The sequence below is a fragment of the Euprymna scolopes genome, chromosome 36 (assembly GCF_053919585.1).
Source record: "Euprymna scolopes isolate OS-2025 chromosome 36, ASM5391958v1, whole genome shotgun sequence".
Taxonomy (NCBI): Eukaryota; Metazoa; Mollusca; class Cephalopoda; order Sepiida; family Sepiolidae; genus Euprymna; species Euprymna scolopes.
This window is the reverse complement of record NC_136517.1, coordinates 36,642,400-36,666,810: the sequence shown is the minus strand read 5'-3', so window position 1 is coordinate 36,666,810 and position 24,411 is coordinate 36,642,400. Positions and strand designations below refer to the sequence as shown.

General features: G+C 33.6%; 1 protein-coding gene across 3 annotated transcripts in view; it reads right to left on the bottom strand.

Annotated features, from left to right (window-relative positions):
* Positions 1–585: 585 nt before the first annotated feature.
* The window catches only part of LOC145260413 (uncharacterized), a 317,452-nt gene continuing 293,626 nt past the window's right edge, over positions 586–24,411 (bottom strand). For 2 of the 3 annotated variants that reach the window (XM_080118394.1, XM_080118395.1), the window contains exons 5-6: positions 20,519–21,202; positions 586–11,091 (exon numbers count right to left, since the gene is read on the bottom strand). In XM_080118394.1, the coding sequence (XP_079974520.1) occupies positions 10,238–11,091; positions 20,519–21,202 (1,538 nt within the window). In that variant the 3' untranslated portion in view covers positions 586–10,237. The remainder of the gene's footprint in view (positions 11,092–20,518; positions 21,203–24,411) is intronic. The other variant, XR_013864289.1, reaches the window with a different exon arrangement.

The window sequence follows — 24,411 nt, the reverse complement described above, 5'->3', positions numbered from 1 at the left end:
GGTTCGACCCTGCCTGCCTCACACATGTACTCACTGCTATTTTCATTTTTCTTAGGAGATTGGTTAAATTTTTTTTTTTTTTTTAGGACTCCGTTGATCAATTATTTATTTATTTTATTTTTTTTGTTTTTTTGCACTTGCACGAGTACTTGCTGCTATTATCATTTTTTTTTTTTTTAGAAGGCTTTGAAACATTTTTTTCTTTAGGGCTCTGTTGATCAATACCCTTACCATAAAACCTCTCCACACCTGGGCAACGCCAAGTATCCCTGCTAGTCAGATATGGTACGAAAATTTGTATGGTACACTGTATTAAAAGATGTAAGGATTTCAAGCATAATAGTTAGTATATGTTTGGTGCTACTATGTGAAGACAGGATCAATCTTAGCAAGAGGCCAAGAATTTTCTAGAATCTGCAAGGAAGTTGTGGATTTCATGATGTCCTAGAAAGGCAAAATACTTTACCGAGTTTTTAGGAGGACGCCAATGAGTATCAATTTATTTTCAGAAAGTATAACCCAGATAAACTTACGAGCAAAAAAAAAAAAAAAAAAAAAAAAAAAAAGAAAAAGAAAAGAAATGGGTCTGGACAAAAAAGGGTTTTTATTTACAACTTTTGTTTAGGCATACTTTATCATTCAATAAACATTTACACCCCAAATTTTTTTTATGAAAAAATTTTTTTTTTTACATATATTTTTTTATAAACCAAACATTCTTTGATTTTATTTTCAGAAAAGGTAAACATAATCCAAACAAAACAGATGTTATTAAGAATGGTTCGGTGCCAGCATTCGAAATATAGTCATCTAAAATTGTTGCCTATAACAGACCCTGTGTCAATGGCGATTAGGTCAGCTAGTATAAAGATGAACATAGACACATTGAGTGCATGTCATGATGAACCAAATCTGCAAAACAGAATTATTCTCAGGGCTTAATCAAGGATGGCTGACATGGGTGTTAAGGCAGAATGAGAGATCAAATCAGTTAGATAAAGCAGAGGTATTGGTTGAGATGATGAATGACGTCACGTTTTTCTAGCTGATGGCAAAGAAAGATTTCCAAATAAGTCTGTCTGTGGAAGCTGTGTGATAGAAATATTGCCAATAATGCGAGTTATCTGTGGGAGCAAGTACGAGACACACTGATGACAATAATGTAGAAACTTTGATAATCGTTAAGTGCGAAATGTTCCATCTCTTTCTTTCTCCGGAGTGAATCAATTCTCTTCCTAAATAAAACTTAAAAAAAACAGCAAACATTTGCTTGTGTCCTTTTCTCCATTAAGAGAAAATTTATAGCAACTACTAAATGAAATGGTGATGATGTAGATAAGTGATGGTGTGGTGGCATCAAACCAGCATGATAAAGGCTTTTTTTTGGGGGGGGGGGGGTAAGTGTTTCTTCCACATATTAGGGCCCTAGTGTGAATGCCAATTAGGTCAGCTAGATGAACATAGACACATTGAGTGCATGTCATGATGAACCAAATCTGCAAAACAGAATTATTCCCAGAGTTGAATCAAGGATGGCTGAGATAGAGGATGAAAAACAAAACGAGAATTCAAATCAATTAGACAAAACCATATATATGATATTATTACTGTTCACAAGATTTAAATACATGACAATCATGCCGACACACTGGTCCCCGTCAGATCACCGAAGTTAAGCAATGTTGACTCTGTCAGTACTAAAATGGGTGACCATTTGGAAATTCCAGGTGCTGTATGTGCCCTCCACTTATCTCAGCATTCTTTCCAGTCAGTTTTGGGCCTCTCCTTGTCACTGGATCCAAGCAGAAATTCAGGAGAGGTGTGGTCAAAGATTGTGCAACTTTTGCCTCACAATTACATGCACAGATATCCTTACAGGGATGTCCATTGTCTCTTTAGAATGAAAGGAGGCACTGACATGTTAATCTTGTGTTTAAATTTCATAGACACGATTACTGCTATTAATGATACCGATAATACCGTTACTACTAATAATAAGAATTTTCGTTTTCAAATAGATTGAAAATTGCACAGAATTCTTAGCAAACAAAAACCATCTGATCATCCTAGGGATGACGGATAGCATGTGCTAGGAATTTGTTTAAAGTAAAACTAGTTTATGCAGAGTCAGTCTCACTCTTTAGTTCCAACCAGCCTGATCCAAGTAGACAAGATTATGACAGCTGGAGGTCAGCAGAGATGCAGGAACTGTCAGAAGTGTCGGCACCTAGCAAATACAAATGTATGTAGTTGCAGAAGTGTATTTGTTACACAGGACGACCCTAAGAAAATTCCAACCAAACAGAATCATTAACAAAATTCCCAATTCTTTCTGCAATACAATCATATTTGATACAAATAAACCTCTCTCTGTGCCTGACTTGTCCGCCAAGTTTCAGTCTTGAACATTCAACAGTTTATTTTATCACTGTACAATCGCTTTCATTGTGGGGACACTTTGAAGATTGTCTCTTCAGTAGGAGGTGTGTTCTTGAATTGGCTTCAGATTTACCGGACATTATCGGTGTGGTTATCTCAAAGATAATGTCTATCAAAATAATCCGCAGACTATTTCTGAACTGAACAGAATTATGACAGCCCAAATCAGGGGAGTACCAAGAGAAGACTGTGTGGCAAATGTGTAGACACAACAGCCTAAAAAGAAAATGGCTATTGAGTTTGAGTTTATATAAAATTCGAAAGAAATCCTTACTCTACATATAGATCATAAACATAATTGTTCGGAAGCAAAATTTGCTTCGCTTACAAAAAAAAACAAAACAAAAAGGAGTTTTTATATTAAATGCAGAGATCCATCCTTTGAAAATTTACATCTCCAACCATCAATTGACTGTGAATAATGGTTCAATGCACATGCTAAATTGCAGATTTTGCACCTTCAAGAATCAGCTATTAACCGACGCCTGGCAATCCTTTGAATCATTCCCAAATTGTCAGATAACTTTAAAACAAGTTGAAATATTGTTATTTCTTTAGCACGCAAGCAATCATTATTATAAACATAATTTACAAAACTTGTTGAAAGCATTCTTAGAACTTAGCAGACATTTTTCTTAGCCATTGTGTTTACCCAAGTGTACTTATCATTGGCCAGCAATAAAACAAAGACTGTTGGACATGCATGATTGAAACTTGGTGGACAAGTCAGACACAAACTGAAGTTTACTTGCAGCAAATATGATTGTATTGCAGAAAAAATTCTGAATTTTATCAACGATTCCATAGATAGCATTCTTTTTTTTGGAGAGGGGGCCACCTGATATTAAAGAATATTCCATTGAATGCATAATAAGAAATTCTAATAAAATCCTGGTATATTTGGTTCAGAGAAAACTGTTGTTACAAACGGTGATTAAAAAGTGTCTTTATGGGCTTCCATATTTTCAAGAGTCAGTCAAAAGTTTTGTAACATTTGTTTACACGCTATTTTTCAGGTCATATATCATCTGACCAAAGCAATTCAAATTATAGTTGGTAGTATTGTGGTAGTTGACGTGTAAATTGCTTCATCTCTGTGTGTGCTTCAAAAGCCGCACACATGAGTGTGCATGGTTATCTAATTCAAGAATGTAAACTTTAGCCCAAACTGGGTGATAATGCTGTAGATGTGACCAAAATTTGTTGCAGAAAAGATGACGGCATACTTGAACATATAGTTCAAGCAACTATAGGATAGATGACGACATGCAGTAACCATGTGGTTCAAGCAACGTCGCTTGAGTCGCCTAACCTCTACGATCAAGCATGGTCAGGTACGCCTAAAACAGTTGATTACCATAAGTAAGTGTCAGAAAGAGTTCAATAAGTCAAGTTTGACGTGTGTGGGAACAGAGAAAACAGAAGTAGGAAGCATGCGAGTCAACTGACATCATCGAGACGTTTTAGGCAAATTTTACCATTTTGGGAAGCAAAAAGGGAAGATTTGTTTTAAAGAAGTAGCGATAGATTATGACCTGTCTCTATTCTTCTTTTTCTCTGTTCGTACGGTGTGATAAAGAAATGGGTAAAGAACAAGGTGCCGGTATCGTAATCGTCAGCGGGTAGTTAATTTTAATTAACACTGTCACCGGATCAAAAGCCCTAGGATAATCTATTACAAGATCCACTAAAAAAAAGATCATAAAAAAAACGTAGGATAATCAATTACAAGATCCACTAAAAAACAAAACAAAAAAAAAAAAAAACGCAACTTTCAGAGTCTACGAATTATGTCTTGTCATCTCTCTTCCCCATGAGATCATCATTGTAGCTGTGTGTAATATGAGCCATAGAGGCGACAAGCCCAAGGAGTTGAACTCTTGGTTTTGCATCTCACAATCCAGTGTGGCTCGTCGCCTTCATGGTGCGTTGGCAAAGCATCAAGAGCTGTTGAATTGTGCAAAACATGGGTTTGTTTTACTGTACACACAGATTCGAAAAAGTTGTCAAAAAAACAAAAAACAAATATATAACAAATGTTATCAAAGGCAAGATAAGTTACTCTTCTACCTATCTAGAAAAGTTTTTACTGGTTTTACTCACTTTAAAAAAGTGTAATCAGTTCGAAAATCAGTGTTTATCGATATATTTGAAAAAGACAAATGGTGGTGAGCTCTTAGTTGAATATGTTAAGTTTGGGAAAATGAGTTCAAACTAAAAAATTATACAGATACCCACCGAATATATATCAGGGTAACACATATTGAGTGTTTCTAACAGTATTTTGTATAATATTTTAGCTTGATCTCATTTTCCTAACCTTAACGTATTCAACTAGTGTTACAGAGAGAGAGAGAGAGAGACAGAGCGAGAGAGAGAGAGAGACAGAGCGAGAGAGAGAGAGAGAGAGAGAGAGAACGGAGAGTAAACGTGGAGGTAGACACGTTTACCAGAACTGAAGGTCAGCTGACCAAATTACGTATGTGTGACGTGGTCAGGCAGGTTGGCTAGATCTGGAGATTTGATTTGAGCTTTGAAGAAGACGGACGTTTTTCCATGGTCTCCCCCTCTTAACTGGGGAGGAGGGAGACGAACGCTGACGTGTGTGAAGAAGAACCACACAAGCAGATTTCACTTCCACCTGCTGCAGGACCTCTGGGGAAAGTGAAAATAAAAACTATAAAACACATTCATCGTCTTGGAGTGATAAATCTTCGTCAAACAGGTATCAAGTCTCCCTCCAGGATGAGAAATTTCCAGATGGTCCGTTTTGAAGAAGCAGAGGTAGGTTCAGAAATTACATGTCACACACACGATTCCCTTTATGATAATCAAACACACAACCATTTATATTAGAGACAATCATACGCACACAGAATCTTTGATGTTATACAATGTATACACCCAAACGTAAAAAGTGCCCCTCAATGATTTAAATGGCGCCCCTAAATGAAGAACTCGATGATAACGAATATATAACACTAGGAGTTTGCTGCCATTTGTCTTTTTCAAATATATCGATAAACACTGTATGATTTTCGAACTGATTACATGTTTTAAAGCGAGTAAAACGACTAAAAACTTTTCCAGATAGGTAGAAGAGTAACTTATCTTGCCTTTGATAACATTTGTTATATATTTGTTTTTTGACAACTTTTTCGAATCTATGTGTATAGTAAAACAAATACAAAATATCACAAAACTTTTCATTCATCCTTGTATATAAGTTTTTTTTGTTTTTTTTTTTTTACAATTTTGGTTGAGGTATACCTGTTTAGAGATGATATTGTATTTAAGTTTTTTTTTGTTTGTTTCTCTTTTTCATTTTTATGGATTGTTTTCTTCTTTTTTTTTTTATTTATACATTATATTTTCTTTTCTTTTCTTAGAATAAACATTGCTTATTAAAAGATACCCGTGTTTGTGTAGACAAAATCCACATGAAATAAACAAAGAATAATTATCCGCAGGGCTGGAACTTAGGAAAGTCCTCAAAGAGAAGAATGAGATTTAAACAGGAATCGAACCTGTATTTAAAAATAAATAAACACAAATGGATCAACAGTAGCAATCCGAAGGTTCCCTTTTCATTGGTTACTACACTGAGATGTAGGGGAGCGCATCACTCCTTCCTCTGAATTACTCCACTTACCCTTGATCCTCATAATGCTAACCGTTTAGAAAGAAGTAGCATTTCTTTTTAGCTTTTGGCATGACTTAATCAAAGGGCTACTTTTTATCTACTTACACCAAAATAGGTACTTTTTCGTTATTAGAGCAAAATACAAAACACGAAATATTGAATTTCAAGTAAAAAACCAATGGCACCTACTTACTTGTCATGTCACAGTAATGAACATATCCAAAAATTATGAAAAACGATGCAGTAGAAAATTAACTATTAATGAAAATAGTTTTCGCAGACAATTAGCAAAAACCGAGTTTTGCTAAAAAAAATAAATAAAATAAATAAACTGGAAAGTTCGACTTGTAACAAGGGAGGTAAGTATTTTCTGATATACTAGGCCAATTTAGTAAAACTCAATTTTTGCTAATTACCTTTGAAAACCATTTTCATTAATAATCAATTTTTTACCATATCGTTTTTCAAAACTTTTGGATATGTTACTTATTGCGACATCATAATTAAGTTGACACCATTGGTTTTACTTGTAATTCAATATTTCGATTTTCGAATTTTGCTCTAATAATGAAGAAGCATCCCAAAATGTAAGGGAAGGCGCTACTCCTTTCCAAGGAATACTCCACTGACCCTTGATACTCAGTATTTTTTTTTTTTTTTTTACAAAGGAGTCACTACTTATAAAGGGCCGGAGGCCACTCGAGAAGAGGAGTTAATGAGTGTACAGTAGTCAATGGGACAATATCGTAGTAATCGTTAGTGGAAATTTGGTAAATTGTATTTCTTAAGGGGGACGGCTCATCAAGAACTTGTTTATGTTGGACTTGAAGATGACCAAATTGTGGTCAGCTGGAAAGCAGGTAAATGGAAGAGAGTTCTACAGGCGTGCAGTTGTAAGAAAGAAGCTTTGTTCATGGAATCTATGTTTAGGTTTAGGCACAAGTAAAGAGTGGGGGAGATTATTGATAGTGGTTTCAGTTGACGAGTGTTTTTCGTGAAAGTTTAGCAAGGAGGGGGACCATAAATTGGAGCTCAGACGAGCTTATTTTACTGAGTGTTAAGCAAAAAGATATCAAGTACCATTTATGTGAGTCTTTAGTATGATTCGACCAAGGATTGAACCCTGATTTCCTGACCCATTATAAGACATTGTAATGTGTCTAAGAATGAGGACTGCTTCAATCCCTCATCGTTTGAATAACTTGATTATTTGAGAATGTTTAAGGCAGCAGAGGTCAAACAGTCTGTGGATGTTCTATGTTTTTTTGGTTCTTATATTTCCTTGTGCCATACAGTAATGTAAATGAATTTCATTATGACAAGGATTAAGAACATGGATGACATTTAAGGGGAGGTAAGTGGGTCAATTGAGAAATGGTAAAAAAAAAAAAAGTTACATTAATTTCTATTTCTGAATTTTGGAGATGAGGATTGATTATTCATATTTGGATTCTTAGGACTACTGTTCTCATCTTCAGTGTTATTTTCATAATGTTTTGGTTGATGTACTTACTTCAAACTTTTACCCAGTCATGGCTGATGGAACAAGAGCAATCTGCCTCCGTGGGTGAAATAAAGAGTTCCATTCCCGAGTTCGCCAGAAGGATTCCCAGACTTCGAGAGAATGTTTCCAGACTTCGAGAGAATGTTTCCAGATTTCGAGAGAATGTTTCCAGATTTCGAAAGAAAGACTCCAGACTACGAAAGAAAGACTCCAGACTACGAAAGAAAGACTCCAGACTACGAAAGAAAGACTCCAGACTACGAAAGAAAGATTCCAGACTACGAAAGAAAGATACACCTGAAAAAGGTTAGAGGTTATATCGACCAAAATGTTGCACAAATAACACTCAAGATGAAAACAGTAGTCTGACGAATCCAAATAATATGAATACATTAATCTACTTAGTCGGTTTTTGTCCCCCTTATCAACATAAATATCGTGGAAAGAAAATTACTGCAATTAAAAAGTAAAATAGTGTAGTGAAATGGAGACAGTGACAAAAGGGGAAAAAATGGATGGGCTTCACAAGTGGATAACATTAATCCCTAGAAACCACTGCTTTTTCTTACATTAGGAGGGTACTAATAAATTAATATCATTTTTAATATATATTTTTATTTCCATGATATTTTCTCTAACAAGCGAGAATGAAAGTTGGCTCAGTCTAGATTAAGATAACTGTAACATTTTTTTTCTCATTTTTACTATCCCCTTCTCCCTCCAAAACAAAATGTCACCCATTCCATTGCCATAAGCAAATTCTATTGCATGGAAAATCAATTTTAAATAAATTCAAGTAAGTAATGGAAGTGAAAATCTTACAGTAAATATGGAAACATAAAAGCATAAAGCATTAAACCCTCATCCTCAAGTGGTCTTTGGGTCTTGATAACTAGCAATATCTCCTCTAAAAAAAAAAAAAAAAAAAAAAATTGGTGCTTTACATTAGTGATCTTGTAAACCAACGCATTTTAGGTGAAAACATTATTACGTACTTATGCATCATGGCTAAATCTGTATAAATTCCAAAAATTACGAAAAATGATTCAGTAGAAGATGTACTTGATGCTATTAAAAAAAAAAAAAAAAAACTCAACCACAATTTCGTTTTGCAATGCATTTGTTTAAAAATGATGGACCTTAATTCGTCAAGTCAAGGATTATCTCCCTTGTTTATCATATTAACTTGGTTCCACACTAAAACATTCGGTACTCTTGCAGACTTTGACCTGGATCCTCGGGATTTTCCATCAATTATAGTTCAGGCTTGACTGGCAGTTACCAGACTAAGCCGAGCAAAGTAACAGATGTGTTCAAATTACAAAACAAACATACCGGAAAAAATAGAAATACAATTAATAAAAAATAACCAAAACCTACTGTAAATTTACTGAATATATTTTTTTCACAAAAAGTTGCATTTTGTATTGTTTATTTACTTTTATTATTTTCTTCTGCAAATTTTTTATTAACAAAATTTGTTTTATTTTTTTTTCAAGAACAGATAAACGTTTTTTTTTTAAACTATAAAGTGTTAGGTGAAAGTACAGCTTTTTTTTTTTTCAAGAAAACTTACTTTTTTTTTGTCAACATAAGTTTTTTCATGAGAAAAGATGAATGCTTTTTATGAAAAAAAGCATAAATTCTTAGGTACAGGAAAAAGTTTTTTTCAAGAAAATTTAAAATTATATTTGTTGACAAATGTCAGAAAATAAACAAAAAAAATACCTCCCATCACCTAAAAAAAACAAACGATTAAGCATTTCAACACTTTAACAACGCTCGGCTTAATCTGGTGATTGCTGGTTGAGCCCTAGCCATAATTGATGCGAAATCCCAAAGATCCGGATCAAATTCTGGAAAAGTGCCAAACATACAATAAAACTCGATAATTCAATAAATTCAATTTTGACTTGTAATTATTTTTCTACTGGATCATTCTTTTTGTAATTTTTGCAATTTATACAAATTTCACCAGGACACGCAAGTATGTAATGTTTTCACCTGAAATGCATTGGTTTAAAAGATCACCAATATAAACAAGCACCAAAAACAGTGTAAGTATTTAGGCACTATTTCAACCTTCTTTAACTCTATGATTCTCGGTAGTAAAATGGTAAAAGATGGCACAAGCTTAAAGTGGTCTTTATTATCAGACGCAAGTTCGTATCTTGTCCAAGCCTCATTTTAACTTTGTAGATAGTTATTGTCTGTTAATATAATATGGAATTCATCTACCCCCCCCCCCCCCGATTTGACTTGGACAGAATTCCAACCTCTGCCAAACAACAGGAACCACTTTAAGCCAACATCGTTTTACTATTTACTATGTTCTGGTTTGTTTATATAATATAAAATTTATTTACCCTCACCCACAATATTTGACACGGACAGGATTCCGATTTCTGCGAAAGAATAAGAACCACTTTAATTAAGCCAATGTCGCTTTACTGTGTTTCTTTCGATATACCATGCTTGTGTATATGACATGCTTAATGTAATATTTGTCTACACTAAGCACGGGTATCCATTTTAAAAGAAGCCATGTTTATGTTTAAATATATACTGGTGGATTAGAAATCCATTATTTATTTAAATTCTTTATAGTTTCTGTATGCAAAAAAGTTTTTGTTTTTGTTTATATTTTGAAATTACAATTTTAAAAACGACGTTGGATTGTATCGAATGTGAATCCTTCGTTTCTTGATGAATCTGTACATGAGTAAAAGAAGAAGAACCAGCGTAAATGTGACGGTGATCACCACGATGCCAGTCGGCGACGAAGAACTGCCTGTGTAGGACTTATTGTGGCCCTCGTGCGCAGAGCGTCCTTGGAAGGCCGAGTTACGTGGGATCCTTGGCACAATCTGTCTTTTTTCAATCCCAGTGTTCTGAAAATATTTTTTTGGATTTTTAACATGCACAAGATTTTCTAACCCCTCATCGTTTTCATCATAGTACGTATAATCTCCATCCTCATCTTCGTCCAGACTCTCGTTGTCGTAGTCCTCACCGTTTTCATCGAGAGACTTCAACGATTCCTTGTTGTTACCGAAGTGGACAACTTTCTTGTCGTGATAGTTTTCGCCGGGGATCTTGTCGTCCTCATACTCGTCGTAATTGTTGTGATCCCCAGTGTCGTCTTTGCGGTTTGACCCAAGCCCAATTCCAGCATCATCTTTGCGGTTTGAGCCAAATATCACCGCATCATTGAGAACCGGTTCCTGTATTCCGTGTTTTGCTGCCGGGAGCCCCTTTTTTACATCCGGATCTGGAATCATCAGATCCATATTCTTCTGCGGGAGGGGGAATGGCAGCTTCGACTTTTTCACCACATGCCCGTTGGAAGCCGCCTTTGAAGCTGTGTGAAGGAGTAGCCGTTGACTGACTGAATGCCAAACTTCATCAGAATGATTTAATTGATCCCTTGTGTGATGAAGGAGAAAGTTTAAATAAATGGTCAGGGCGCCAGCTGCAACTGCAGTTTTGTGGACCAAACAGCCATCTGAAAAAAAAAAAAAAAAAAAAAAAAGATCAGAAAAAATATGAATCTAAACAAATGCTGTAACACTACAAGGATTATCTAGACATTGGTGTGTAAAAATAATGTCAGAATCAGAAATTTTCATGCAAGTTTCAAATTAAGTAGTAGTTGACTTTTTTTTTAGTTTTTGAAAAAAAATTTTTTATATTTGTTAAGTGTTGACAATTTCTTTAGAAGTTAAGAATAAAATTAAAGCTACATGTGCAGGAAGTTGTATAATGGGAGGAAGTTTGAAGTGACACGTAGCGAAGAAGAGAGTAAAGATTTTCTTTTTGGCTAATTAGATTTGAGCACCTTTCGCAAAGCTCTTTATACCTATTTCTTACTCAGATCTATCTATCTGGTCAGGCTCCTCGCTTCCATCAACGGCCTCACATCTTCAGAATCACAGTTGGCGTCATGTGCAATTTGCTGGATGTATATGGATCGAGGTCATCCTATACTCGTGGTCCAGTGCCGTGGAGTCCACAGCAATATATTTCTCACTAGCTCTTGCTTCCTCCTCTGGCAATGACCGGCAAATTGTAGACGTTGCTCCCTGATGATAGTAAATATGGCAGGTAGGTTGCCATAAAGTTGCTGCTTCATGGGATGATCTTGTCAAGATATATTTAACACTGTTCGTAGCATATGTATGTGCCTTTTAGCTTTCTTTCCAATCTTTTGGTGAGTGTCCAGGTTGTAGCACCGTAAACAAGGACAGGCTCCACCATTGCTCTGAAGAAATACCTTTTCAGTTTGTCAGTTAGCCTTGAAGTCCATACTGACTGCAGCTAAATCAGAAAAAAATTATAAATAAAAAGTTATAGGAATATTTAGATGCATGTGTGTAAAAATAAGGTTAGGATCAGAAATTTTCCACGTAAATTTGAAATTAATAGAATGGAAAATTTCATTAGAAATTAAAATAGTATAACTAGAGCTATGCACATAGTTTGAACACATTTTTTAAAGTTGGCGTTTTTTTTGTGTTAATTTTTTTTTATATTTGTTACATTGTTAAAGCTGTGTATAGAAATGACATGAGAGGAAGCAATAAGAATGGATAAGAGAGAAAGAAGGTAAAATAAAGACCTAGCCAGAGATAAGTTAGTTTAGAGGTCAATTTCTTCAAATTGTCCAACACATAGTAGTGGTGGTGGTAGTAGTATAATAATATTTAGTTTAATATCTATTATACATTATAATACATGCCGGTATGCGTTGGACGTGTTTCAGAAATTGTTCTAGAAAATAACATTTAAATACAAATTTGAAATGTTTGATCAAAAAACAATAGTTGAATTTAAAAAAAAAAAGAAAGAAAATTTGACATCGCTAAAGACATTCAGAGAGAAAGGGGGGCGGGAGAAAAAGAGAGAGAGAGCCACCTTCCTCCCTCTTTCTATAATCATTTGTTGCTCATCAATATGTCTTTCTTTCAAGTGACCTAAATTATCTCCCTTGAAAATTAATGAACAAATATTTTAATGAATTATCCTTTTTTTCTTATTAAATTACTATAAATATCAAAAACCTACTGCATATATATATATATATATATATATATATATATATAAAAATAGGAAAAAAATTACAAATTAGTAACACCAAAGGTTAATTTATTAAAAACTTTTTAAAAAAATCGTTATGCAAATTAAGCATACAAATAGCTGTGTTTGGATATTTTCTCTACTAATATATATATATATATATATATATATATATATATATACTAGCATTTCAGCTCGGCGTTGCCCGGATGTTTGGAGGTGTATGTTGACAAAAAAAAAAAAAAAGTGGTCAATTTTTTTAAACTTTGAACCCTATTATGACCCCTTAACATTTATTGTTTTGGGCTCAAATCAAGTTATTAAGTTAGATCCATGTCCAAGGAACCTATATCTAAAATTTCAAGTGTTTAGACCCAAAATTGTCGGAGGAGTTTGGTAGAGTTTTCAAAGGTCAAATCGTTGAACTTTGACATTATAACAGCCAAATATTTGACCAAAAACGGATCACAAAGATTTTCCCAAATCTCAGTACCCTGTATATCAAATTTCGAGTCTGTAGACTTAAAATTGACAGAGTTATTGCACAGGGAAATGTACACCCACACACACAGACAAGTTCACTTTTATAGATATATATCTCACTAAAGGCAATCAGAGAGAGAGGGGTGAGGGAGGTGAGAAAAAAAAAAAAGAGAGCCACTTTCTGCCTTCTTTTCATAAACATTTGTTGCTCTGAAAACAATTCTATATTTAACCACTTGACTAAACAACATTCCTGTCCCCTGTTCCAATTTAAGATTTTAGTTGATAACACATCTATACTTGAACAGACCAATAATGAACGAAAACTTGAAAATACTAGAAGCATTACAAATAAAAACTAGTGAAAACTAAAAAACCTACGATTAATAAAATAAACTTTACCAATAATAATAACATCCTGAATTCTATAAATTGTTCAAAATCAGTTAAATTAATCTAATGAATCCAGAAGGATTGAAAAGTACTTGAACTTACGACAAATATGGTGATTACATCAGCCAGTTCCTGCCAGAAATGAAGACCATTATTCAGAAATTGGAAAGGACTCAAAACAGAATTAATAGACAAAAAGCGTCTATTTAGATACACTTGTGAGCAAAAAAAAAAAAAAAAAAATGGGCCAAACAAATTTTATAAATTTTATGGCACTAAAAGCTACTTTGAAAAAAGAACAATTGAACAAGGAAACTTAAACGAGATTAAAAATGTAGAACAAGACATTTACTTTATGAAATGCTTAGTATGGAATCGCATTCCTTTTCGATTTCTTTAAAAGATCAATCTTTTTAGACATGCTGTAAACGAAAGTAGAACACTGAAGAGTGAAACCAGGTATCCTTGTTGCTACTGCATTTGCCTTGCACAGCTTCCCCCAGTTTGTCATTGTTCGAAAAAGTTCTTCCAGCCAATGCACGAGATATTATGGACCAAATATTCTCGATTGGGTTTAAATCGGGGCTTTGGCCTGATCAAAATATCACATCAATTGAATTATCAGAAAACAATTTTTTGTGACTTTAGCAGTGTGTGCAGGGGCATTACCATGATGAAAAATAATGTTCTGGGATATTTCCAGCTTTTGGATACTTGGTTCTGTTTCTAATATTCAAATGTATTCCTTTGCATCGATTGGCTTCTCACATCTAATAAGTTCCCCAAGTCCTGCTGCAGTAAAACTTCCCCATACCATTATCCCTCCATTCGTGTATTTAACTGTCGTTTTTATGCAATTTGGTGAAAATCTTTCTCCTGTTCTTCGATAGCACGGTTCTAGAGCATCAATGACAAGACAAAATCTTGATTCATATAACTAGAAAACATTCCTGAACCAATCTGTATTTTTCTTGGCATAACATGAGAAAAATCTCTTTATCATTGATGTTCTTTTTAGATAAAAATGGCCTCTTTCTGCACACCTTTTAGAAGAAAAATCCATTTCTTTCATTCGCCTGGATATTGTATATCTAGAAAGAGAATTTCCAGTCCGTTTCGAATTCTTTGCTATGGTCAACATAAGTTTTCTTTCGATCCTTCAAAACAATTAATTTAAGCCTGTGGTCATCCTTCAAAGTGGATGCTCTAGGGCGACCAGATACAGATTTTCTTTTTACCAAGCATTTGAGTTCGAACCTTTGACCAATTGGCTTCACTACAGAAAGAGATGTTTTCACATTTTCTTTTCTGGAAATATCAAAAATCTGCTTGTAATTCATTTTGGACAGCCTTAATTCTGCAATTCGTTTTTTTTTTTATATTCTCGCCAAAAATAGGTCTTACCATTTATACGATAAATTTTTCCACTTATTATTATATGCTATAATAATAATAATGATCTGCAAAATATAAATTTTCAGTTAAAGTTGACAAAAATTCATGGAAAAATATTGAAAAATCGATTTCTTCTTTCTCTCTTGGCCCATTTTTTTTTTTGCTCAGGAGTGTGTGTGTGTGTGTGTGTGTATATATATATATATGAGCAAACAGTTAATAAAATATGTTAAAAAACACTTTGAAATGAGTTAAAAACATATTTAATCTGAAAAGGAAACACTAGATAAATGGATAGTCCTTAATCCACGGAGTTTCGAAGAAATACTCTCCTTCTCATCAGAGGGTAGGAATTAGCAAAATGCGGGATCGGATTTTGCATGCAGAAGTATTTGATGAAACAACAAGTCAAAGATCTTACTTGAAAACAAAATAAGTTAAGCAGAGGGAATATGGTAAAGAAAAAGGTGATTACACATGAATGGATAGTTTGGTGGAAGATAAAAAATCCAGTGACGGTAAAATCCAAATGTAAAACTTCAAGAAAGTTAAAATTTTGTACAAGTAAAATCCAAGGAAATCCCGTAATTGGAAGAAGATGGTCCATAATAATCCAAAGGCAGAAATCCATGGAATAATTCACAAACATGTGTACAAGGAAAAAAAAAAAAAAAAAAAAAAAAAAAAAATTAATAAAAGAAAAATAAGATGTGCTTTTCACTCTACTTCCGAGACATAACTATATATATATATATATATATATATATATATATATATATATATATATATATATACAGCATTCTAAAAAATTGTGTTGTATTCTTGACTTAAATAATAGTGAACTGTTTTTTATGGCAATATAGATGTGATAAAGGAAAAAAATGTTCACATTTATTCATGGCTGATAGAATAAGAGTACGCTACCTCCGTGAAGTAAATAAAGGGTTTCGCTCAAAATATCATCCAAATTCTGGAGTTCGATAGAAACATTCTTGAGTTCAACAAGATACATCTGAAGAAAGTCGGAGGTTACATCAACCAAAACATTGTGAAAATAACACTCAAGATGAGAACAGTAGTCCAATGAATCCAAATAATATGAATAACCAATCCTCATCTCAAAAATTCAGAAACATTATAGAATAACTTTATTGATATATACATTATAAATTACAATAGAAAAATGCAAGCATGAAAAGTAATATGGTTAAGCTTAAACATGGAAAAGTAAAAGACAAGATATTCTAGTAAAAAATATAAATTTATAACTTAAAATATTGCAGCATTAAGAAGCTTTGTTTTTAAATTCAATTTATAACATTATACAATCAATTCTGATGCTGCAATATTTTAAGTTATAAATTTATATTTTTTACTAGAATATCTTGTCCTTTTCTTTTCCAGTTTTAACAACTAGTCCTTTACTTTTCCATGTTTAAGCTTAACCATATTACTTCTTTTCATGCTCGCATTTTTCTATTGTACTCCATGATTTTTCTAGGCTTCAAGTAAATTCACTTGATCTTTGTTTAATTTCAGTCTTATTTTTTGCCCCCATAAACATAACATACACATGTAATAACAATGTACGGCACTCGTCTGCTTTCAATAAAATCTCTCCAATTATCTCCCTTTCATTCTGTTTCACTTGCTACTTCTCTTTTCGTGAGAGTGGTGAATTGGTAGCAACACTAGTCGCTGAAGCAACGTGGTTGCTATGGAAACCAGTCATAAAAAGCGTCGCTCACCTACTCACATTTTTTTTACGATTTTAAACACCAGTAAATTCATCATAACTTTTGTTTTACTGAACGAAAATTGAAAAAAAATTTTTCACAATATAGCTGAGAAGGTGATCAATAAAATAAATTGTTTGAAATTTAGTAGAAAAATGAGTGAGCGGTGAATGTTTAAAGCAGTTCTAAATGACTAAAACTGCCACTTAACCATATATTCAAACACGGTAGTGTTTGAAAGATATATGCAATTATGTTATCAAAGAATATATCTTTAATAAAACAAAACTTATCAAGATAAGAAAAGCTCAACATTATTAAGAGGAACAAATATATTAAAGAAATATGTGGAATGTAAGCTATATATAACTTTATTACCTATTGCCAGGCCACTAATATATATATGTTTCTCATATGTTATATCTTCCCTCTTTTGGAAATAGGGTACGATTATGAATATCTCCAGTATCAAATGATCCATACACTGTGAAATTTACTTTATGTATGAAAACCAAAACGGGGAGATATAACATGAGAAATATTTGGAATCAAGTCTTCCCTTGCTATTATTTCAGATCAGGCACCACCTTTTTTTGGCAATTTTATAAGTTTCAAATCTCAGCGACTATTGATCAGAATTTAACAAATGAAGATTCATTGGAAAGGTAATGACCTGAATTGTGTAGTGCGCTATGTGACATTTACCCTTAAGGTCGCATGTTAAGGGGATCATCCACCATCCAGAGCCTAGTTTTGGCACTTTTTTACAGCTATAAAATGTTTCAATCATAGTCATTTGTTTTCCTAATTTTTCATATGAATTACAAAATATCTGATATTTCCCCAAAACCTGTGGCCTTGATGGCGAGGAGACTAAAACTTGCTGCTATGGTTTCAAATGATCTGAATAACAGCAAGGGGAGACTTGATTCCAAATATTTATCAGATGTTATATCTCCCCACTTTGGTTTTCATACATAAAGTAAATTTCACAGTGTATAAGGATTATTTGATACTGGAGATATTCACAATCGTACCCTATTTCCAAAAGAGGGAAGATATAACATATGAGAAATATTTGGAATCAAGTCTCCCCCTTGCTGTTATTTCAGATCATTTGAAACCACAACTGCAAGTTTCAGTCTCCCCTCCATCAAAGACAGAGGTTTTGTGGAAATGTATATATATATATATATATATATATATATATATATATATATATAAAGTGAAGCTAATTAAGAAAATATTTTAAACAAAGCAAACTCATTGAGATAGAAAAAGCTCAACTCGGTTAAGAGTAGTAATTAAATATGTTAAATAAAAAATGAGGAATAAAAGTTACCTTATTATATCATCAGATCAATAAGGAAAAAAAGATAAAATGGAAAGAAAAACCTCTTTAAGACATGACATTTCGAAGCTAAATACTTCTCATCAAAGAGAAGGGCCAGCATTATACAAAATATAGAATATAAATAAAAGCTGGCTTAAGAAAATTTAGGTTGGCAATGAAGGAAGTATATCTTAAGATATATTGAAGCCGATATAAAAATATAATAATAAACAAAAATATAAGAATAAACAATAAAAGAGAAGCATTTAGCTTCGAAATGAAAAGGCCAAAACAGTTTTTTTTTCTACATTTTCTTTTCTTTTCTTGTTGATCTGACGATATAATAAAGTTATATGTAATTTTTATTCCTCAATTTTTTTTTTTTATTTAATATATTTGCATTTCCTTTCATCAACATTTTATCTCCACTATAACCTTTTCATCCCAAGGAGAAAAAAAACAAACTCACTAACTTCCTTTTCCTTGAGGAATACATATCTGTCTCTGATGAGTTGTTTCGGGAATTTCCGCTATTTAACGAAACACATGCAAGATGTACTACACTGACATATGAATAAAATACTATGAGTGTAAAATAAATATATCTTGCTTTTGAAATGCTAACTAGCCATTATATATAATTATATAAATGCAACATTGTGTGTGTGTGTGAGGGAGTTTGTTCTTTATAGACTCCAAAATGGCTGAACAGATTTTGTTTAAAATTTACAGAACTTTAGTGTATAAGTCTGGGAGTGATCTTTGTTAAGTTTTGTCTCAGAATACCCCCGATAATTACCGACACTCGATAATCAAAACCGTTATTTTAATTTATCTATCACTGGTAAAGCCATTTCTTCCATATCATCACTTAGCAACAATGATAGAACAATGGGCTGTGAAAATTCTACTGTAGGTAAGTTGATAGCGTTTTCAAAAAATTTTTTTTGCATGACGTGGTTTGTAGGTTCAAACTCTGCATGTAAATTTCTTTATTTTTTTTTCATTAATTGCAAAGAATTTTATAAGACTTGAAAATTTAGTTGTTTTTGTTTTTGTTTTTTTTGTCATTATGTGGTCTGTAGGTTCAAACCCTGCATGTAAAATTCTCAATATTTTTTTTGGTAACTGGAAGGAAGTTTATTTATAAGATAGGGAAATTTATGTGTGTGTGTGTGTGTGTATATTTTTAAAATATCTATTATTTTTGCAATATAAAACTGGAATATTACGGTACTTTAATTAAACTTTATAACTGATTATAGAAAAACAAAATTGTAACCTAAGCGAATATGATTTCTTCATTGAAATAAAAAAAAACATTTGTATTTCGCTCAAGTCACTTAAAATAATAAAACTTCAAATAATTTTTTTTTTTTTTTTTTTTTAACTAAGATTGCTTGCTTTAAACTAAGTGTTTGGTATAAAATGATTATTTTCTTTAATCAAAAATTCACAGACGGTAATACCTCAAGCAATTACAGTACAAACACGTTTTTTATTAAAAAAAAAAAAAGTTCTTAAATTTAACACCTCTCTCCTCCCGGGCTGCCTACTGTTGCTCCCTCCCCCTCTACTACCACTTTTTTAATTTTTTATTTAAACACCTCTCTCCACCAGGGCTGAACTGTTGTTTAGATTTCCCCCTACCCCACCTCTCCATACCTGGGCAATGCCGAATACCCCCACTAGTATATATATATATATATATTTTTTTTTTTTGTGTGTTTATGGAAAAACATGCTTAATTATATTTCACCTTTTATTTATACTAGTTCTTTAATTTATGAAGCTCGATGTAACTAGAGAGCATATACAAATAAATGGCAAAAGGTTTATATTCCAAATTTCAAGAGGTTGTCCATCTTACCATTTATTTTTTTCAAGCATGTTAAAATGCTCAATTCTTGACTATTCCATTTCATAGTGCAGAATCATTCATGCAATTATTATGTCAATTTTTTTTAATTGATTCCACCCTTACTCATCAGAAGAATAGGAACTCATCAACTTTAAAAGAAAAATAGAATATGGGCATGATTACATTGTAATCATGCCCATATTCTTTTTGCATATACACCCCAGAAAAATTAGAAAGCAAAAAATTTCTAATTTTTCTGAAGAGTATATGCACAAAAAGAGTTAGTATTGACATAGTAATAAATGTCTGTTTCTACAGAACGAAACAGCCCTGTAAAAAAATGTATCGAAATTTGAACATGCTAGAGAAGCTCTTTTGCATGCAAAATAAATATTTGGATCTTGGAATGTAACTATACTGTTATTCTTTTGTATATGTTTTGTTTTTATACTTAAGATACATTGTACTTTTAAGAAAAAAGGGTTGGTATACACAAAAAGTGAAATATAATTGAAAAAAAAAAAAAAAAAAAAATCACACTTTACCAAAACAACACACACACACACATATACGAGTAATAATGCTCCACATTTAAGCTAATTTGTTTGTTAATTTTTAATAACTATTTAAAAAGTGGCTACTTGTAATAACTTACCAGAAAGTTCCTTTTCTACAAGGAGTTTTCTGTGATGTTGAATTTTATCCTGACGCACATACGTCTCGGCTTTTTTCAGATTAATAACTAAGGGTGGAGGTAGATTTCTCAGCCATGTGTCGTTAATAGAGCTGCCTGTACGGTTAGGCTGAAAGAGGAGGGGTGACAACCCTACTCTCTTCAATTTATTACTGGACGCAGGTTTTGAATGCCCCGTATAGTCTGAGTGTAATTTGGCGTGTTTTTTTTGCAGTTTCTTGGTCAGCATTTTCTGCACAAAGGGTTCCCGAGGTTTATTGTAGAGTGAGTTGCTGAGCAATGAAAATGATGATGATGATGAGGATGTAGTGACAGAAGATTCTGCTACTTTGGGTTTTAAAATTTCATGGGCTGACTTGTGTAGCGCGGGTTCTGGAAGAAAAGGCAGGTTTGACTTGACTGTTTCAGAGGCTGCCAGAGGATGAAGAGAATTTTGTTGTTGAGCATCTTTTTTAGTTTCTTTTTTGACGTTCATTTGGTCGTAATATTCATCAACTTTCATATTTGAGTAGAAAGTGATTTTTTTCTTTTTCTGTAGACCCGGCATCATTCCATAACATCCGCTTGGCTTCATCCAAGCGAGGATCTGCTTGAGGTAATTCAGATGTAAAAACTCAAAGAATCCAATACTTGGGCACACAAACTCTGCATTAGAAAATAAAACAAAACGAAAATTAACGTTTTTATTCTCAAAATCAAAAAGATGAAAAGTAAATTATAATTGGATAAAATTTCAAGTTAGAAAAATAGTGTTGAATAGAAAAAGTCAAATTAAAAAAGACAGAATTTAAATTTAAAAAGCTCATATTAGAAAAACCGAAAACCTGATTTTCAAAAATAAAAGTAAATACAATCTTTTTTATTTGAAGTTTGTATTTACTTTTATTTTTGAAAACTAGGTTTTCGGCTTCTCTTAATATGAGCTTTTTAAATTTAAATTCTGTCTTTTTTAATTTGACTTTTTCTATTCAACACTATTTTTCTAACTTGAAATTTTATCCAATTATATGTACTTATGTAAATATAAAAAGTCGAACTTCAGTTAAAAAAAAGTATCAATAAAAACGCTCGATTTCCAAAAATCATCTCAGATAATAACTCAACTTATATAAAGTTGAATTTAAAAAATTCTGAACTTTGAAAAAAATAAACTGATTGACAAATTAACAAATCAAAAACTAAAAGGTTGAATTTCAGCTTAAGAAAAAAATGGCCAAACTTCAGCTCAAAAAAAAAAAAAAAAAATAATGGCCAAACTTCACATTAAAAAAAAATGGCCAAACTTCGGCTTAAAAAGAAATGGCGACAGCTAAGAGATAATATACCAAAACCACCAGAAAACACATCAAAGCAAGAACCCATGATTTCTGGAAAATCTACAACAGTGTAGTAAATAATGGGCAATCAACCCCTACTATCTGATAATCATGAAATTGTTTGCATGGCATGTAAGAAAACTAACATGCTTGCCAGCTGGTTTGCCTCAAACTCTTCATTGGACTCAGCAAACCATGCCCTCCCTGACTTTCCTATGCAGACTGATGCCACACTAGATGATCTGAAAATTACCCTTTCTCAGGTGCATGATACCATAAAAAACCTAGACACCGCAAAAGCATGTAGGCCTGATCTCATCCCGGCTGTGCTATAAAAAAAAAAAAAAAAAAAAAAAAAAAATGCTCTGCTGAGGTTGCTCCAGTCCTCTCCAAACTTTACAACAAATGCCTTAATGAATCTTACTTTCTTGACTGCTTCTAGTGTAAGTTTAAAAGAATTCTGGCGAAAGAACTTGCCCATTAAATTATCGCTCCATTAGCTTCCCCCCGCTTTTCACCAAAATATTTGAGTCCATAATTAACCAAGCTCTAGTCCATCACATTACAGCTGCTAAACTTCTGACCGATCAACAATATGGATTTAGGCAAGTCTGTTCTACAGCAGACATCCTAACTAAATACAAACTGAGCGTATGGAAGCAAGAAAAGGACGAACAATAAAGTTGAAAGGATCATAAAATGAACTGTTGAATTTGTCAGGATATATGGCAGGGCGTTGGTAGAAACGCTGGTTGGCTGTTGATACAAACTCAGCGACAATCGGTTGATATTGTCAAGCTATGGTAGAGACGGCGACAATAGTAACATGGCTTTGGTGTTCTGGTGTCTGGAATGCATGTGGGATGGCGGCAGCTGTGACAATGATGAAAGAAGAGTAATCTTGAAAGCTGCAATCCGGTAGCACAAGTGGAGTGGCAGCGACTGCGGAAGAAGAGTAATCTTAAAAGCTGCTGTTGCTGATGAAAAGCAGTCGTATTTATACTTGTGTTGAGGACGTAGTTGTAGACAAAGTGGATTTCAGCACTGGTCGTTGCTTTCATTTTTTATTTGTGTTTGTTTTTTGGGTTTGTATTCATGCGTCATATCAATTTAAAGCTAGGAAAGTTGTGAGTGTGTTCTAGTAGGCATTGTACTGTTACAGTGTTTCATGGGATAATTATTCATGCATATTCGTGTATTGCCGTATGGGCGTCGGTTGTGATGTTTGAGCTTTGGATTTAACCTCTGGTGATTTTCTTTGTTGAGATGAGCTGCGAGTTATTCTGTTGATGTGGGCATATAAGGGAACGGGTTTGGATGTTGTTATGTGCGTTCGGTGTGAGCATTTATGTTGTGTCGACGAACGGAGTTTGTCTTATTGTCACCATCACTGCTCTTGCAGGTTTTTGTTGTATTCATGTAAATATGGAGCAATATGCAACATAAATGTAATCTCTGAATGTATGTACCATATATTGGACAGGGAAAATCAGATCATTCGGTATCACTAGATGAATACTTAACAAATGAACACATATCTAAGGAAATGGCTGAAACACTAGAGGAAGATCTCTAGTGGAATGGAGACAGAAATGGATGGTCACATTCAATGCTGCCAAGAATAAGCTTGTTTCCTTCAATAATGACAAGAAATCTTCTTAACCACCAATAGCTATGGCTAAAGATGCATTACCTGAAAGTATTTTTAAACTCCTCGGCTTAACGTTCACAAGGAACATGAGTTGGAACAGATACATTAAGAGCATTGCCAGGCCCGCTGTGAGGCTAGAAAGCTACTTATGCCTGAAAGTATCCTGTACCTCTACAAGGTCATCATTCGCCCATGTATGGAGTATTGTTGGCACGTTTGGGCTGGTGCACCTGCTACTAGTCAGGGTTCAAAAAATGTTGCATCCCTCTGCCTGTTTTACAAGTATTTTAATGGTGGATGCTCTGACGAGCTACAAACCCTTGTACCTCTCAATGTAAATATCCCAGACAAACTTGACAAGCACCCAAGTCCCACCCCTACATAGTAGAGATCCCTAGATGTAAGAAGGCCTTCTACTCTAATAGTTTCTTCCCCAGAACTGCTAGATTCTAAAAGTCCTTTTCGGTTTCCTGTTTTCCCAACTGTACTGACATGCAGAGCAACTACTGCCCCCGATAGTAGCCCCCAACAACATTAAGAAAAAAAAAAATGGCCAAACTACATTGAAAAAAAAAGGGCCAAACCTGAAAAAAAAAAGGGCCAAACCTCACTAAAAAAAAGGGGCCAAACCTCACTAAAAAAAAATGGCCAAACCCCACTAAAAAGAAAAATGGCCAAACCCCACTAAAAAGAAAAATGGCCAAACCCCACTATAAAATATGGCAAAACCCCACTAAAAAAAGGCCAAAAAATGGCCCACAGAAAATATATGGCCAAACCTCACTAAAAAATAGCTCTCATAAAACTGGCAACACTAAAATGCCCAAACCTAAAAAACCGGCCAAACCAAACTAAATGGTCAAACCCCCACTAAAAAAATGGCCAAC